The sequence below is a fragment of the Anolis sagrei genome, chromosome 8 (genome assembly GCF_037176765.1).
Source record: "Anolis sagrei isolate rAnoSag1 chromosome 8, rAnoSag1.mat, whole genome shotgun sequence".
NCBI lineage: Eukaryota > Metazoa > Chordata > Lepidosauria > Squamata > Dactyloidae > Anolis > Anolis sagrei.
Genome location: NC_090028.1, coordinates 25917656 through 25934420, shown reverse-complemented (window position 1 = coordinate 25934420; position 16765 = coordinate 25917656). Strand labels below are relative to the sequence as shown.

General features: G+C 43.1%; 1 protein-coding gene across 1 annotated transcript in view; it reads right to left on the bottom strand.

The window, feature by feature from the left end:
• Positions 1-16765, bottom strand: part of BANP (BTG3 associated nuclear protein) — a 217576-nt gene that overhangs the window by 97198 nt on the left and 103613 nt on the right. The window contains exon 9 of the mRNA XM_060788495.2: positions 4216-4346. Within this exon, the coding sequence (XP_060644478.1) occupies positions 4216-4346 (131 nt within the window). The remainder of the gene's footprint in view (positions 1-4215; positions 4347-16765) is intronic.

The window sequence follows — 16765 nt, the reverse complement described above, 5'->3', positions numbered from 1 at the left end:
AGGAAGAACTTCCTGGAGAGTGTCACAGGCTGCCTTGGAGTATGGTGGAGTCTCCTTCTCTGGAGGTTTTTCTGGAGAGGCTGTCTACTGTTGTGCCTCCATGCATGGCAGGGGGTTGGACTGGATGGCCCTTGGACGGCTCTTCCAGTCCGAGGATTCTAGGAATCTATATCAGGAGTAGGCAATGGTTCTCTCCCATCCACCATCTCATCCTAATCAAGACCAACTCTTTTGAGATCCAATTTTTTTACATCTTTCCTTCACCTTTTGCCTTAAGGGGAGGAAGCCAACCCCGCTCTGGCCCAAGTTTTCTAACCCATGCCTCCCCTATGGTATTCCCTCCAGGCAACTGGTAAATCTAAGGGAATTTTATTACTTGAGTGCAGCAACCAAGAATCTTTATCAAATGTACCACTGATGGTGGAGGGATTGAGTCCTCCAAATAATTAGATACAGTACTGCTAATATGAGCTACTTATTTTTTATTACTACATTTAGGAATGTAGTTTCCTAAAGCTTCATGATTATTGTGCTGATATATTTAATTCGTTTCCTGCCTTTCTTCCAATATAGGACCCAAGGCAGCTGACAGAGATAATTCTATTTTTTAAAAAAAGTTAAAATAGATGTATTATTATTATTATTATTGACATTGCAACTATTAGGTGAAAAGCACAGCAGACCTCATTAAAGGACCCTTCTGCCACTATAAGTTAGGAGCCAAAGGGCTGCATAAAATGAAACTATCCTTGCTGAGAGACAGTTGGACAGAAACCTGCAAAAATCCTAAATGTCAGCTCATGTTTTATATTTCCAGGCCTATTTGAGCTATGTCTAGGCACACGCACCATATGGAATACTACCCTACAGATGCTACTTACACAGCCTCTGCATTTGTGAGAGGAACTGCCTCTGCTCTTTGCTCTCTATTTCAACTCTATCTTGCACAAAAGGACAACGTTTCCAATGAGGTGGAATGGCAGCCCTCCAAGCGCTCTCTACTGAAGTCGTGCCAGCGGAGAATCTAGCCTGAAGAGTTTTAATTTTAAAGCATCCCTACTATACCTGGAGAACAATTTTGAGGGGAAGGAAATCAAACATACGCATCACTAGATTTAACATGAAAGAGAGAGAGCGAGAAAGAAAAGAAGGTAAAAGAAGAAAGAAGAAGATGAGGAGGAAGAGGATGGAGGGAGGAAGACAAGAAAGAGGAAAAGTGGGGGAGGAAGAAGAAGAGGAGGAAGGGGAAGAGAAAGGGGAAGAGGAGGATAAGGAGGAGAGGAAGAGGAAGAGGAAGAAAAAAGAGGATGGAGGGAGGAAGACAAAGAGGAGGAGAAGTGGAGGAGGAAGAAGAGGAGGAGGAAGGGGAAGAAGAAGGAGATTGAGAGGAAGAGAAGAGGAGGACGAAGAGAATGAGGAAGGGGAAGAGGATGGAGGGAGGAGGACAAGAGGAGGAGGAGGAGCAGGAGGAGGAGAAGGAAAGGAGGAGAAAGAAGAGGAAGATGATGGAGGGAGGAAGACAAGAAGGAGGAGACGTAGAGGAGGAACAAGAAGAAGAAGAAGGATATAAAGAGAAGGAGGAGGAGGAGAGGAAGAAGAGGAGGAGGAAGTGGAAGAGGATGGAGGGAGGAGGAGAAGGAGGAGAAGGAAAGGAAGAAAAAGAAAAGGATGGAGGAAGAAGAGAAGGAGGAAGGGAAGAGGAAGGAGATGGAGATGGAGGAGGAGAGGAGGAAGAAGAGAAGGAGAGGAGGAAGTCCATCTGAACATGAGGAAGAACTTCCTGACTGTGAGAGCCGTTCAGCAGTGGAACTCTCTGCCTCGGAGTGTGGTGGAGGCTCCCTCTTTGGAAGCTTTTAAACAGATGCTGGATGGCCAAGGGAACGAGGACGAAGAGAACGAGGAAGGGGAAGAGGATGGAGGGACGGATGGAGGAGGACAAGAGGAGGAGGAGGAGGAGGAGGAGGAGGAGGAGGAGGAGGAGGAGGAGGAGGAGGAACGGAGGAAAAAGAAGAGGAAGATGATGGATGAGGAAGACAAGAAGGAGGAGAAGTAGAGGAGGAACAAGAAGAGAAGGAAGGAGAAGAGGAAGGAGATAGAGAGGAGGAGGAGGAGAGGAAGAAGAGAATGAGGAAGTGGAAGAGGATGGAGGAGGAGAAGGAAGAGAAGGAAAGGAAGAAAAAGAAGAGGATGGAGGAAGAAGAGGAGGAGGAAGGGAAGAGGAAGGAGATGGAGATGGAGAGGAGGAGGAGAGGAGGAAGAAGAGAAGGAGGAAGGGGATGGAGGGAGGAAAAGAGGATGGAGGGAGGAAAAGAAGAGAAGGAAAGGAGGAAAAAGAAGAGGAAGGGGATGGAGGGAGGAAGACAAGAAGGAAGAGGAGAAGTGGAGAAGAAGGAAGAGGAAAGAAGATGGAGATGGAGAGGAGGAGGAGAGGAGGAGGAGGAACAGGATGGAGGAAGGAGGACAAGAAGGAGGAAGCGAAGTGGAAAAGGAAGGGGAAGAGGAAGGAGATGAAGAAGAGGAGGAGGCGGAGAGGAGAAAGAAAAGGAGGAGGAAGTTGAAGAGGATCGCGGGAGGAAGACAAGGAGGAGAAGAGGAGGAAGAGGAAGGAGGTGGGGAGAAGAAGGAAAGGAGAAAAAAAGAGGAGGAAGAGGATGGAGGGAGGACATGGAGGAGGAGGAGAAGTGGAGGAAGAAGAAGAGGAGGAAGAAGAGAAGAAGAAAGAGATGGAAAGGAGGAGGAAGAAAAGGAGGAGGAGGAGAAAGAGGGCGATGAAAAAGGAAGAAGAGGAAAAAAGAGGAGGGGAAGAAAAAGAAGAAAAAGAAAACGGCAGAGACCTCCTTGTGAATCTTAACTGGCCCTTTGCAAAGCGCGATTTTACCTGCTGGCAAACTGGCAGAGACTTTTGTTTTTTTAAAAGCCCTTTGTGTTCCTTTTCATCTGCCTGTGTATGAAAGCGAGATGAAAGATATCCCTGTGGAATCCCGTCAAAGGCCTCCCTTATATTACAACGCAGCCCCAACAATCGCCCATGCATTTCAAAAGACACACAGATCCTTCTCCTTTCAAACAGTTTCATTTCCTTTGGAAGGAAACGGTCTATTTATAGGGGGAAAGTGGCATGCGGAATGTATCAAGGCACGACAATAGGGACTGTATATAAAATTAGAGCCGCAGATCCAATCCATGTTGAGATTAGAATCTCCTTCCCTTCACAATGTTAAAGCTCTCGTTCAAAGCATTCAAAACGTGGGTGTTTTTCATAATCCGATGAGAGCTGTTTGCAAGTCAACTCAGTTTGTTGGAGGCAAGTTCTCATGCCAACATGTTTTGATATGTGTTTGGATTCAAGTTGCCTGCGGGCTTATGGTGACCCTATGGAATTCACAGGATTTTCTTAGGCAACCCACCCCTAAAAGGCAAACAGGAGCTTTAAGGGGGTGGATTTCACTGCGGGAATTCAACCCATCCACAGCTATGTACTTGTCCGTCATCCGAACAGAACTATCCAAGAAATGCTGGATTTCTCTCCGATTCATTGGTGCCAAAGAGAACTGCAAGTACTTTTGAAACTCCCGAAAAGATCAGCGGGAGAAGAATGTCTTTTCTCTACTCAACTGCACAGAACATGCTTCATTTCCATGCAACATTGCTTTTGATTTAACGAAACGAAACAAAGCCAGAGAAGCCAATGGAAGCGCTTTGAGGCCCACGTTGTAATTCGGTTTTTTAAGTAATGGCAGAAGTGTCATGCTTGACTTTTAAACTTCCTGCCTTCTGTGGGTTTTGGGGTCAAAGTGTTAACTTTGTTTTAACTTTTTTTTTTAGAGAGCGAGAAAAAAAAATAGAATTTGATGTCAGTGTTTATAAGCTTTGCTTATATACATGCATTTAAGTGGATACACATGTAAGGAATGCAGCTAACAGATGTCAAAAGACAAAAAAAAAATACTTCGGAACGTACTTTGGAAAAAATGAGGGTAAATGAATCACAAATGGATTTCCAGATTTCCAGAGCTGGAGCAAAGGGGTGGGGTGGGGGGTAATAAATGCATAATCCACTATGGAGCAAGTTCATACATCCCTAGTAATGTTCCATCAACAGAGGTGCCAAATTAAGACAGTCGCGGTGTATTTTGGAACAAGAGAAATGCCGCTTCGAAGCTGCCACTAGGTGAAAGTAAAGGAGAGAAGACACCACAAAGAATGAGGACATACCACTTGGACCTGGCCATCTTCTCCAATCTGGTGGATCTGGACTTGCTGGGCATTGGCCAGAGCGTAGTGAAGGGCCTGCGGCTGTCCGCCCTGCATTTCGTTTGGGGCCGATGTTGTGCTCTGAGTGCTCTCTGGGAAAGAGAAAAGAAAACAGTCCACATTATCAGTCTTCTATGTATATAATGAAAGTCAAAGTGTGGGTGTATATGTATGCATGAATGAATTTTATTTTAACGGTTGCAGACCAGGAGAACAAGGCATTTTTAAATCAAAATAATAATAATAATGGGTTGTTGTAGGTTTTTTCAGCCTATATGGCCATGTTCTAGAGGCATTCCCTCCTGACGTTTCACCTGCACCTATGGCAAGCATCCTCAGAGGTAGTGAGTTCTGTTGGAACAAGGAAAAAGGGTTTATATATCTGTGGAATTTTTATCGTGTCAGAAGCAAGTTGAGGGTAAAGTTAAAATGCATGTAAAAACACAGATAAAGCTTTAAAAAGAACTTGGCATGATGCTAGATTTCTTTTGACCAGAGTGCCTCTGGTGTTGCTGTGAGAAGGTCCTCCATTGTGCCTGTGGCAGGGCTTAGACTGCATTGTAGTCTTCTCTCTTCTCTGCACTCACATGTCATGGACTTCACTTTACAGCCCCACTTCTTAAGATTGGTTCTGGATGTCGTGATTCTAGAGTGCACCCTGTTCAGCGCCTTCAAAGTCACCCAGTCTTCTGTGTGCCCAGGGGGGAGTCTCTCATTTGGTATCAGCCATGGATTGAGGTTCTGGGTTTTAGCCTGCCACTTTTGGACTCTCACTTACTGAGGTGTTCCTGCGAGTGTCTCTGTCAATCTTAGGAAGCTGTCTCTTGATTTAAGGTGTTGGCATGCTGGCTGATATCCGAACATGGGATGGGCCAGAGATGTCACTGCCTTGGTCCTTTCATGTCAGGTGGTGCAATACCGGCTAAACAGTGTAATTTCTCTGGTGGTGTGGATCTTAGACATCCTGCGATGATGCAGCATGTCTCATTAAGAGCAATATCCACTATTTTAATGTGGTGAGATGTTTTCCACACTGGACATGAGCATTCAGCAGCAGAGTAGCAGGTCAACTTTCACATGATATTGTTTCTAGCAACCCACTTTTATTTATTTATTTATTTACTTACTTACTATATTTGTATACCACTCTTCTCAGCCCTCGGGCAACTCAGAGCGGTTCACAATAGCAAAATTAAATGCTTAAAACATCATAAAACAGTTAAAAATAATTAAAACAATAGCATTATAACAATAAATTAAACATCATATAACATCTCATATCGACTCATAGTTAAAATCAAGATCCAGTCTCATCATCCAATTGTTCCATATTCCTATATTCATTACACTGCCTATTCAAATGCCTGCTCAAGTCTTCACTTTCCTCTGAAATGCTAACAGGGAGGGGGCTGATCTAATTTTTGTAGGAAGGGCATTCCACAGCCGAGGGGCCACCACTGAGAAGGCCCTGTCTCTTGTCAAAGGCCCTGTCTCTCGCCAAACATACTTGTGATGCAGGCGGGATCGAGAGAAAGCCTCCCCAGATGATCATAACGTCCTAGCTGGTTCATAGGAGGAGATGCGTTCAGCCAGGTAAGTTGAGCCAGAAGTGTTTAGGTTCTTTTTGCTTGATATTCCAGCAGTGCTTCTTGTAAGTCAGAACACGGTCCAGAGTGACTCCCAAGTATTTGGGTGTGCTGCAATGCTCCAGTGGGATTCCTTCCCAGGTCATCCTCAGAGCTCGAGATGCTTGTCTGTTCTTAAGGTGGAAAGCACACATCTATGTTTTAGATGGATTAGGAATCAGCTGGTTTCTCCTATAATAGGCAGTAAGAGCACCTAAAGCTTTCAGAGAGTTTCTGTTCGACCATTTCAAATCTCCATGCTTAAGCGGGTGTCGATACTAAAATGGGTAACTTAAAACATTATCCTTTAAAATCGTCCACCATTATCCACAATCTGCCTCCTTATTTTTATAGCAGCACACAAAACTTAGCCACCCTAAGAGTGATCAATGAGTCTGTATCATCGATGAGATGTTTTAGATAGTAGTCATCAGTTCTACCAGGTATCTTTTGTACAAATGGGAGTAATAAAAACAGCTCCAATATCTCTGTGAAAGTTACAATAGTCACAGCTTAAGCTGCTAAGGGGGAAAAGGAAAGGATCTGAGTCTATTAGGAATGGTGGAAGTCCAAAACACCTAGAATTTGCCCTTGCCTGGCATATATGAAACACAGATGAATTTCAGGTTCAGACTTGAGTCCCATCGCCAAAATATTATATTTGCAAATACTGAAAGAATCTGAAATACAAAACACTTTGGATCCCAAAGGGTTTCAAATACGGATACTCAGGTTAGATGACAGAAAAAAAACAGAGAGAAAAACAATGTAGATTATTTCCAAGGCTTGGAACAGTTCCTTTTTTGGACTACACAACTCCGAAGCTCCTAGGAGTTCTACACCAAAAAAGTAAAAAGAAATTGCAAGCTATAATTATTCCATAACACAAGAATGCAATTGATCCTGAGTCTGTTGCAAAAAGAGCAAAGCAAAGCAAAACCAAGAACTGTAATAAATATTTGTTAAATTATCAAACTACAATATCTTGTAAATTGATAAAACGGAAAGTATTTCTTTTTTTTTTTTTAAACGGAAAGTATTTCTAGGGTGGGATATTTATAAATAAATTTGTATCGGCACCTCCAGCTGCACAAACTCAGGTCTCCAATGCGCTCACATAACTCGTTTCCACCAGCTGCTTTATTAACCTATAAATGCTTCCAGATTATTAATTAGATGACTTTGCCATTTGTAAAGCATTTTTACGACCCCATCCAGTCACAGGCACCACAACAATGTGCTTTTCAGTCGTCGGATTACCTTGAGCCCATCCAGTGGTGACTTCATGTTTTCCAATAAGGCCATTCAAACCCTGCTATACAGCTGGGCAGTCCCTCTGTCCAAATCCATAATTCCAAATGGGCCCATTCTTCTCTCTCCCAAATTCACAACTGGCCAGCATGACCGCATCAAGAGAGGGGGTCATGCGTCAAATTATTCTCATTTTGGAAAAACCCTGTTATTTTAAATGCCTAATTACAAAGGGTCCCCTGGTGGCGCAGTGGGTTAAACCACTGAGCTGCTGAACTTGCTGACCGAAAGATTGGTGGTTTGAATTTAGGGAGTGGGGTGAGCTCCCGCTGTTAGCTCCAGCTTCTGCCAACCTAGCAGTTCGAAAACATGCAAATGTGAGTCGATCAATAGGCAACGCTTCTGCGGGAAGGTAACAGCACTCCATGCAGTCATGCTGGCCACGTGACCTTGGAGGTGTCTACAGACAACGCCAGCTCTTCGGCTTAAAAATGGAGATGAACACCAATCCCCAGAGTTGGACACAATTATATTTCATGTCAGGGGAAACCTTTATCTTTAATTGCAAAGAACAGAGAGAGATGGCAAGGTAAAGGCTACATTCCATAGACAGGAGATTCAGAGTCTGGTGGAGTCTCCTCTGGAGGTTTTTAAGCAGAGACTGGATGGCCATCATAAGGAAATAATCCCTAGCAAAATGTCCTCAGAAGCACTTTCACTACTCATTGGATTGCTCTCCCTTCATTCCTTTTAAAACCCTCCTACCAGATAAATCCTACCTCTGTTCATGTCTAGCGTTTATGTTTTAAATTTTAACTATTACATTTGGCCCGGCCATAGGTTTTTAAATCCTTGTGTGTTATTGTTTATATGTCATTTATATTAATTGTATTGTTTTTTTTGTTTATCGCTTTTCTGTTTTATTGATGTGTTGTCGGGCTTGGTCTCGTGTAAGCCGCTCCGAGTCCCTTGGGGAAATGGTGGCGGGGTATAAATAAAGTATTATTATTATTATCTGTCAGGAGGGCTTGGATTGTGTCTTCCTGCCTGTCAGAATAGGGTTGGGCTGGATGGCCTTCGGGGGAACCCTTCTGATTCTAGGATTCTATCATTCTTTAAAGTCTCAATTGGAACCAAATAAATTCTGAATTTTCATTAAAAAGACCCCTTCTTTCCTGAAACTCCCATAATTCTAATGCATGTGTTTTGATGGCAAATCCACATTTTACGTATTTTGATAGTTATGATCCCGAAGGTACAGTCTCCAAAAGAGCGGAATAAATATAAGGAACGGATTACTTTAGCATCGCCTGAACATTTCTATCTGGATTTAGTCTTAAATGTATCAGGACTGTACATGTGGCATGCATTCATTTGGGATGTTTTTGTATTAATTGCAAAATTTATCTACATGTCAATTTCAAGACACCGTAGAATAAAGCCAACGACAGATAACAACGATATGCTTCTTTCTGTGTTCCAACTCCATTTCCTGGCAGCATGGTGTTTCCAAGAAAAGAGACTCTCCGCAGGTTTGTTTGCTGACCCCCAAAATGCCCTGTTAATCTATGGATGCTCTGGAGTAACCAGACCTCCAGCATATGACAGCAGTGCTGAAAGTTGTTTGTAATGGAGCAACACAGAGAGATTCCTATTTGTCGCTGGCCAGCTGCTCCGCTACAGATGGAGAAAAGCTATTTTTTTTACTTCCCCTGAGTTAAAGCAGGGAATGCTACAAACACAACACTCAAACAAATGCTATACATTCACAAGGGCATCTTCTGAGAAGGAAGCTTGCTTATAAACAGAGTTTCAGCATCTGGTTGAAATGTCATGGCCTCAGATAGGAAAGGGGAGGGATTGGGGAGAATCTAAATGCAAAGCCTCATGTACTGTCAGATGCACCATTAAAAGAAGGAGCAAAAAACGAAAGAAATCAAAAATCTGACATATTGCATGGCTGAGATAGTGACACTTTTGCTTCCCAGTGGTTCAAAGAACAGCTGGTCCTCTCTATTCATAAATTCTGCATCCATAGGTTCAACCATCCATGTCTTGTAGGATTTATTTTAAAATATCCCAAGGCAAACCCTGATTTTGCCATTTTACATAAGAGACACCATTTTACTACATTATTGTTTATTGTGGGATTTAAGCATCCATAGATTTTTGTATCTGCTAGAGTCCTGAAAGCAAACCTCACCCAATACCATGAAATTTTGTTTTGTGCACTATTTATTTATTTATCACGTCAGAAGCAAATCATGGGCACAGTTGTAATGTATTTAAAAACACAACCAGTAGCTGGCCACTTGGAGTACCTCTGGTGTTGCTATAAGGTCCTCCATTGTGCATGGGGCAGGACTGCACTTAAGTTGATAGTTTGTTTTGCTTTGTACTCGCATGTTATGGACTCTATTTTGTGGCCCCATTTCTTAAGGTTGACTCTGCATCTCATGCTACCAGAGTGTAATATGTTCAGCGCCTTCCAGATCGCCCAGTCTTCTGTGTGCCCAGGAGGAAGTCTCTCATTTGGTTTCAGCCATGGCTTGGGGTTCCGGGTTTTAGCCTGCCACTTTTGGACTCTTGTTTGCTGGGGTGTTCCTGCGAGTATCTCTGCTGATCTTCAAAGCTGTTTCTTGATTTCAGGCGTTGTCATACTGGCTGATATCCAAACAAAGGACGGACTGGAGATATCACTGCATTGGTCCTTTCATTATTGGCTGCTACTTCCTAGTGGATGTCAGGTGGTACAATCCTGGCTAAATAGTACAATTTCTCCAGGGGTGTAAGGTGTAGACATCCTATGATAATGTGGCATGTCTCATTAAGAGCCACATCCACTGTTTTAACATGGTGAAATGTATTCCACACTGGGCAGAGTAGCATAACGCAAAGGCAGATGTCTTCACTGTGTCTGGTTGCAATCCCCAGGTTGTGCCAGTCAGCTTCCGTATGATGTTATTTCTAACATCCACTTTTTACTTGATATTCAAGCAGTGCTTATTATAACTCAAGAGCACGGTCCAGGGTAACTCCCAGGTATTTGGGTGTGCTGCAATATTCCAGAGGGATTCCTTCCCAGGTAATCCTCAGAGCTCGAGGTGCTTGTCTGTTCTTAAGGTGGAAAGCACACGTCTGCATTTTAAATGAATTAGGAATCAGGTGAATTTGTGCACGAAATTATTAAAGATATTGTATAAAATTATCTTCAGGTTTTGTGTAAAAAGTATATCTGAAAGGAATTCCATTTTGAGATTTGTGCTTCATCCCCATGATATTTAATTATCAATACATAGATCAATTCAGGGATTCCAAAAGAAAAAAAGAAAAGAAAATACAAAACCCCAAACTCTTCTGGTCCCCCCGTGAGATAACAAAGACTCAACCTGTATTATACACTTTTTCAACATCCATAAATGTGAGCGAAATGTCAGGATATAACGCTTCTGGAACATGGCCAGACAGCCTGGAAAACACACAACAACCCAGATAGATAGACATTTAGCTGGAGTTACACTTAAGAAATGTCCCTGTTCTGACTCTCATACAAATTCAACTTAAGAATAGCCCTACAGAACCTATCTTGTTTGTAACTTGGGGACTGACCATATATGTAGATAGATAGATAGATAGATAGATAGATAGATAGATAGACAGACAGACAGACAGACAGAATTTGGCTGGAGTTACACTTTAAAAATATACCTGTTCTGACTTACATACAAATTCAACTTAAGAACAACCCTACAGAACCTCTCTTGTTTGTAACCTGGGGACTGCCTGTATATGGAAAAGATGGGGGCTTCCTCAGGTCATCTGAGGATGATAAAGTAAATATCCGCATACAACAAGAAATGCGTAAACAAGGCCATTCTTATTTTGAAACAAGTATGCTACAAGGCGTAAACCAGGCTAAGGAGATTTTCTTTCTCTGCTTCCTTCTTCAAAGAAGAAACCCTTCTAGGAAACTTTGTAAACACTTTGCAGTGTCCTATATAAACAACACAGGCCCTCTCCTGCAGACAGTTTCCTAAAAGTAGAGTTTCTTATACAAAACCAGAACGATTTGTCAGACAAAAGCAATTCATGACTGTTTCCAAAAAACGGATGGTTTTCCCCCAACTTTCCAGCTATGAAAATATGAGCATTTTTCACCCAACAGACAAAAACCTCTTGGCTGCCGCCACTTCGCTTTTTCCATCTTTACCTCTCTTTGTGGCCTCTTAAAATAACTTCGCCCTAATCCTGCAACGGTTTGCAGAGGAGCTGCTAGAACCCCATAAAATCTAAAAGTCAGAAGTTGACTTCTAAAGGCCATCTGACATTAATCGGCTGCTTTGAAACAATGGCAAACCCCACTTCTGTTTAAATGGGGGTGGGTAGTAAAAAGGGTATCGCCGTTTTCACACCTAACTTATGTAGCTGTCTTTGGCAGAAAATGAGAGTGCCAGATGGAAATTATTGATGTGGATATTTTATTTTTGTAAGAGTGATGTTTTATAAGAGGATCCATCAACAAACTGCCCCTTTGTACCTCTCCCTGGTCCATCATTTCATACTCTTCTTTTATGAGTACACTTTCTTCAATCTAACAATTTCTGCCTCTTGGTTAAATAAAGAGGCAGATTTAGCCGTAACCTAGAGATATAGCCACACAGCACCGTTACAGCAGTTTGATAACACTTTAACTGACATTGATCCATCCTGGCTGTAGGAAGTAGTCCCTTGCTGCAACAGCCCCATTGATTATCAATTCCAGACACAACTTATGGTGATGACCTCTAAAGCTCTATGCATCTTAGGCCCAGCCATCTGAAGGATCATCTCTCTCTTTAGGAGCCCATTAGAGGTCATCCAGAGAGGCCCTTCTCTCTTTCCCATCACCTTCTCTGAATATAATAAAAAATTAAAACATTGTTATACCATTAGACTTTTAGGAATTGACCAGGATGAGCTTTTAAAGCTTTGCAGTATAGAATCATAGAATCATAGAGTTGGAAGAGGCTTCGTAGGGCATCCAGTCCAACCCCATTCTGCCAAGAAGCAGGAAAATCGCTTCAAAGCACTCCTGACAGATGGCCATCCAGCCTCTGTTTGAAAGCCTCCAAAGGAGCCTCCACCACACTCTGGGGCAGAGAGAGAGAGTTCCACTGCTAAAAAGCTCTCACCGTCAGGAAGTTCTTCCTAATATATAGTTAATAAAGGTTTGTATGTTGTCATTTAATCAATCTGAAAGTTCTTCTTTTGTTGTTGTTTATTTGTCCAGTCGTTTCCGACTCTTCGTGACCTTCTGGACCAGCCCACGCCAGAGATCCCTGTTGATCTCCAGCACCCCAGCTCCTTCAAGGTCAAGCCAGGCACTTCAAGGATACCATCCCTCCACCTTGTCCTTGGTTGGCCCCTCTTCCTTTTTCCTTCCATTTTCCCAGCATCATTCTCCAAGCATTCATGTCTTCTCATTATATGGCCAAAGTACTTCATCTTTGACTCTAAGAGCCGCCGCAAACTAGGCTCCTGCGGGAGCAAACCTTGCCAGCACGTCCCTGACGTCATGAGGCTGCGCCTCTCGCCCCGCCCCTTTCTCAGCCTCTTTCTCCGTGCCAGAGTGGTTTTTCCTTTGCTAGGGCAGCATTGCCAGCGTACTCTCTCAGTTGGCAGAATTCAATGCGCTCCAAGAGCAGCTCTTTAAATAGAGTTTCAGGTGCCTTGTCAAACTGCAGATCTCAGGATTCCATACGATGGGTCCATGGCAAACATAAAAGTTGCCTGAAGATAGTATAGCTACCCCTTCCTTTGTGAAAAGGTCTCTCTTCCTTTTCTTTCCTCGGAAAACACCGTGCAATGGATCTGCTATGCTGGATGGGGATGCTGGGAGTTGCGATCCAAAAACGTTGCATTGGCAAGTCTGGGCTTTAAAAAGTAGCCAATCTTGGGGAATGCCTGTCATAGCAAGAAGGCAAACCGTGTCCAAGAGCTGAGCCCTGTTTCCTAGCTCTTTGTTTATTTTCCAAAAAAAGAAAGCTGGTCTCGGAACAGGAATCTGTCAAAAAGCGTTCCAGCAGCCTCCTGCTCGCCTGCCACCATGGTCAGGGAAAAGGCGAAACCAAAACAGACGCTGGGAAGAGAAGCCCGAAGCCTGGTTCTGGGAAGCACAGCCCAGACACCGCAATCAATACCTCCAGCACAAAAAGGCAGTGGGTTTTTTCTTCTTTTTTCTTTCCTGCCAGAAACTGCGAGGAAAGGCACTCCGCTCCAATTACTACTAGTAAATCTTGTGATAGTGGTAAACTTGCACAGCCAATTAAACGAGAACAAGCTTAATTAACATCTAGGGACAGTGGGAAAGCCAGAAAGAGGTAATGGACCGGCAAGATAGGCATGACAGGTTGTATTCTTCATACGTCTCTTTCTTCCAGCTATCATCTCTCTATCTATCCATCTAATGCCGAAATAAAGTTTTTGTTTACTTCGGTTCCATGGATTGCAGCTGCCAGCTGGGGCCAATCTTTCCCCAGTGAGAACTGGAAGTATGGAAGCATCATTCACAACTACAGTTGGCCCCTTCTATTTGCAGGTTATTCTCGGATGTCATTAAGGTGCTCTCTCTGGGAATCTCTAGGCCCTCAAGCTGACTCTCCTGTCCATCACTGAGTAAAATAGGATCTAAGGAAAATTTAGATTCCTACCTAAGAGTGAATGAGGCTCTATGGAGCAAATGAATACACTCCAGGCAGAGACTCCATTTGGCTGTGATCCAGTCCAACCATCCAGGCCACATCAAGAAAAAAGGGAGCAGGACGAACTACGTTCAATTATTATTTATGTATTTGTGGACTGGATTGCTACCAGCTCTTTTATTATCACACATCTCAGAGGCTGAGTGAGATTTTCTTTGTTTCAGCGATGATTTTCCATATCCAAACTGAGCACAGAAAATGAGCACTGTGCTACCCCACTCAGCCAATGTTCCCTTATCTTGCATATTCATTCAAAGGACAAGTTTGTTGGTCCTGAACCTAAAACATTGCGGACTGGAATGAACAGCAATATGACCAATGTTATGATGACTTTGATTATAAGGGAATGCCTTTGCTTTGAAGCATGGACCTTGACTTTCTCCAGAATCTAAAATTGATAACTTATGAGTTCCTTGTCAATTTCTATGTGTTAATCTGCTGCTGTAACCAACATCCATTTCCAAAGTAGACTAAGAAGGAAGAGGAAACTACTTCATCAACACAGGGAAAGCCTTTGCAGTAACTTCAAAAGGATTTTTTTTTTAGTGGCATTGTGTTAGGAGTTTTTCCAAGTCTTATGCCACGAATCCTAGGTCTGTTTTTCTATATTGGATTATTCAGAACTCTTTGTTGGGTATCTTAAATCTTTGGGGTGAGGGCAGAACCAACAGATGTTAAAATATCATCCTGGTCTGATGTTATAGGCACAGAATCAGAAGTCTAAGGTCCCAAGATGGAGCCTGAGGAAACCCAACTGACAATGGTATTAGGGCATAGAGAACCAATTGCCTTCTTCCATCTCCTTTGCTGGTATATATGCTGCTATTCGAGAACATCAGGAGACCCTCTGCGACCTCCCTTTAAGGTCCCTCTGCTTTAAGGAAGCCCACAAGCCAGATCTGAAGGACATAATGCTCTCCTGCTGGTCTCAAACTACATATACAAAACAAAAGGGAATCACAGAGGTCCCTGGAGAAGGCCGTAGCCTTCTGCATTCTGCAAAGATCAGGACAAATAAACCCCTCTGGAGAAACCCAAGTCTCCTCCTGAGTCTGTGGCCTTAACGCCAGCCAACTTCCTCCCAGCCACTGAAACCCAATCAGCCCAACAAAGAGCCCCTTGAAGATTGACAAAATTATTACAGCTTAAGCTTTCAAGGGCTGACTTTAAGCCTTCTCGAAGAGAGCCAAATATAGCTCAATGTGTTTGTTTCCAAGTTGCTGCAAGACTGTGCTTCTTTTGTTGCAACGGACCAACGTGGCTGCCTGTTTTGCTTGATCCACCCAAAAAAAGAAATTGAGGGGTGAAGTGGGGGAGCGTTCCTTCAAAATATGTGGATCCCGGCTCAGTTCTCAGTGTCAGTTGAGCTGCCCCCAGAAACAATCGTTATTGTAGAAAAACTGCCTGAGGTTTCCAAGTAACACATTTCAAAGCCATGGTTGACAGCTTTGTTATCATAAGCAGGAGCACCCAGGCCTCCGATCCCTTCAGAGCCGAGAAATATTGCCTACTTTCCTTGCTACCTATCAGTGAGAAAGTTGCAAGATGTATTGTTCGGTGGATATGAGAGCTTACACAGAGCTGTGACTTTTACAGGGCTGAAACTCCAAGCAAAGCTTTCCAAGCTAAGAGTGATTGCTGAAGCTACCTGAACACAGAGGCAGAATTACAGATAATTTCAGAATTATAGAGAGCACTGCCAGAAGTGACTATCATGCCATCACCGCACAAGCAGGGAGCTATGAAATGGTTGAACAGAAGCTCTCCAAAGCTTTAGGTGCTCTTACTGCCTATTTCAGGGAAAACCAGCTGATTCCTGGTACATTTAAAACACAGACGTGGCAACGAAGATCCACACAGTTAAAGCAATGGTATTCCCCATGGTAACCTATGGATGAGAGTTGGACCATCATGCAGAAGTGACTATCATGCCATCACCACTCAAGCAGGGAGCTATGAAATGGTTGAACAGAAGGAAGGCTGAGCAAAGGAAGAGAAACATTTTTGAATTGTGTTGTTGGAGGAAAGTCCTGAGAGTGCCTTGGACTGCAAGAAGATCTAACCAGTCCATACTCCATGAAATAAACCCTGGCTGTTCACTGAGGGAAGGATATTAGAGGCAAAGATGAAGTTCTTTGGCCACATAATGAGAAGACATGAAAGCTTGGAGAAAAGAATGATGCTGGGGAAAATTGAAGGAAAAAGGAAGAGGGGCCGACCAAGGGCAAGGTGGGTGGATGGCATCCTTGAAGAGACTGGCTTGACCTTGAAGGCGCTGGGAGTGTCCGAGGCTGACAGGGAGCTCTGGCGTGGGCTGGTCCAGGAAGGCACCAAGAGGCAGAAATTAAGCTGCAACGTGGTTGTGGTTTATTTGTTAACAACAACTACGTAGCAGCTTAATTTCAATAATAAAACTTACAATGCCTTTGCTATTTTGCAATGCAACATTTTCTCATTTACCACAAATCACCCAGAGACCTACCTCTCACTTTTCCTTGTATACGGTTTACAGACAAAAACAACAAAATTAAAATTTGGATGGGAAAATCCCCAACCATAGACATGGATAGCATAGACATTATACTTCTTAGCTGTCATTTTGGTGAGGCCTATCGGGTAAAGAATATAACATTTTCCATTTTTAAAAAAGCCAATTTTGTCATTCTTTGCCAATGGTAGAGCGGTTAGCATTAACCCAAACCTTCATGTGGGCAAATAAGCTTATTTCCCTTCTTTTGGGCTTCTTCCCAAGCCCCTGCTTTTAATACAGGACATACAAATGTCCCACAGCCCTGCTTTTAATATAAACATGAGCCAGAAGAATCCCAAAAGGACATTCCTTTGCCATTTGTTCTTTTTGTTTAAAGCCTATGGAGGAGAGCAAAGCTGCTCACT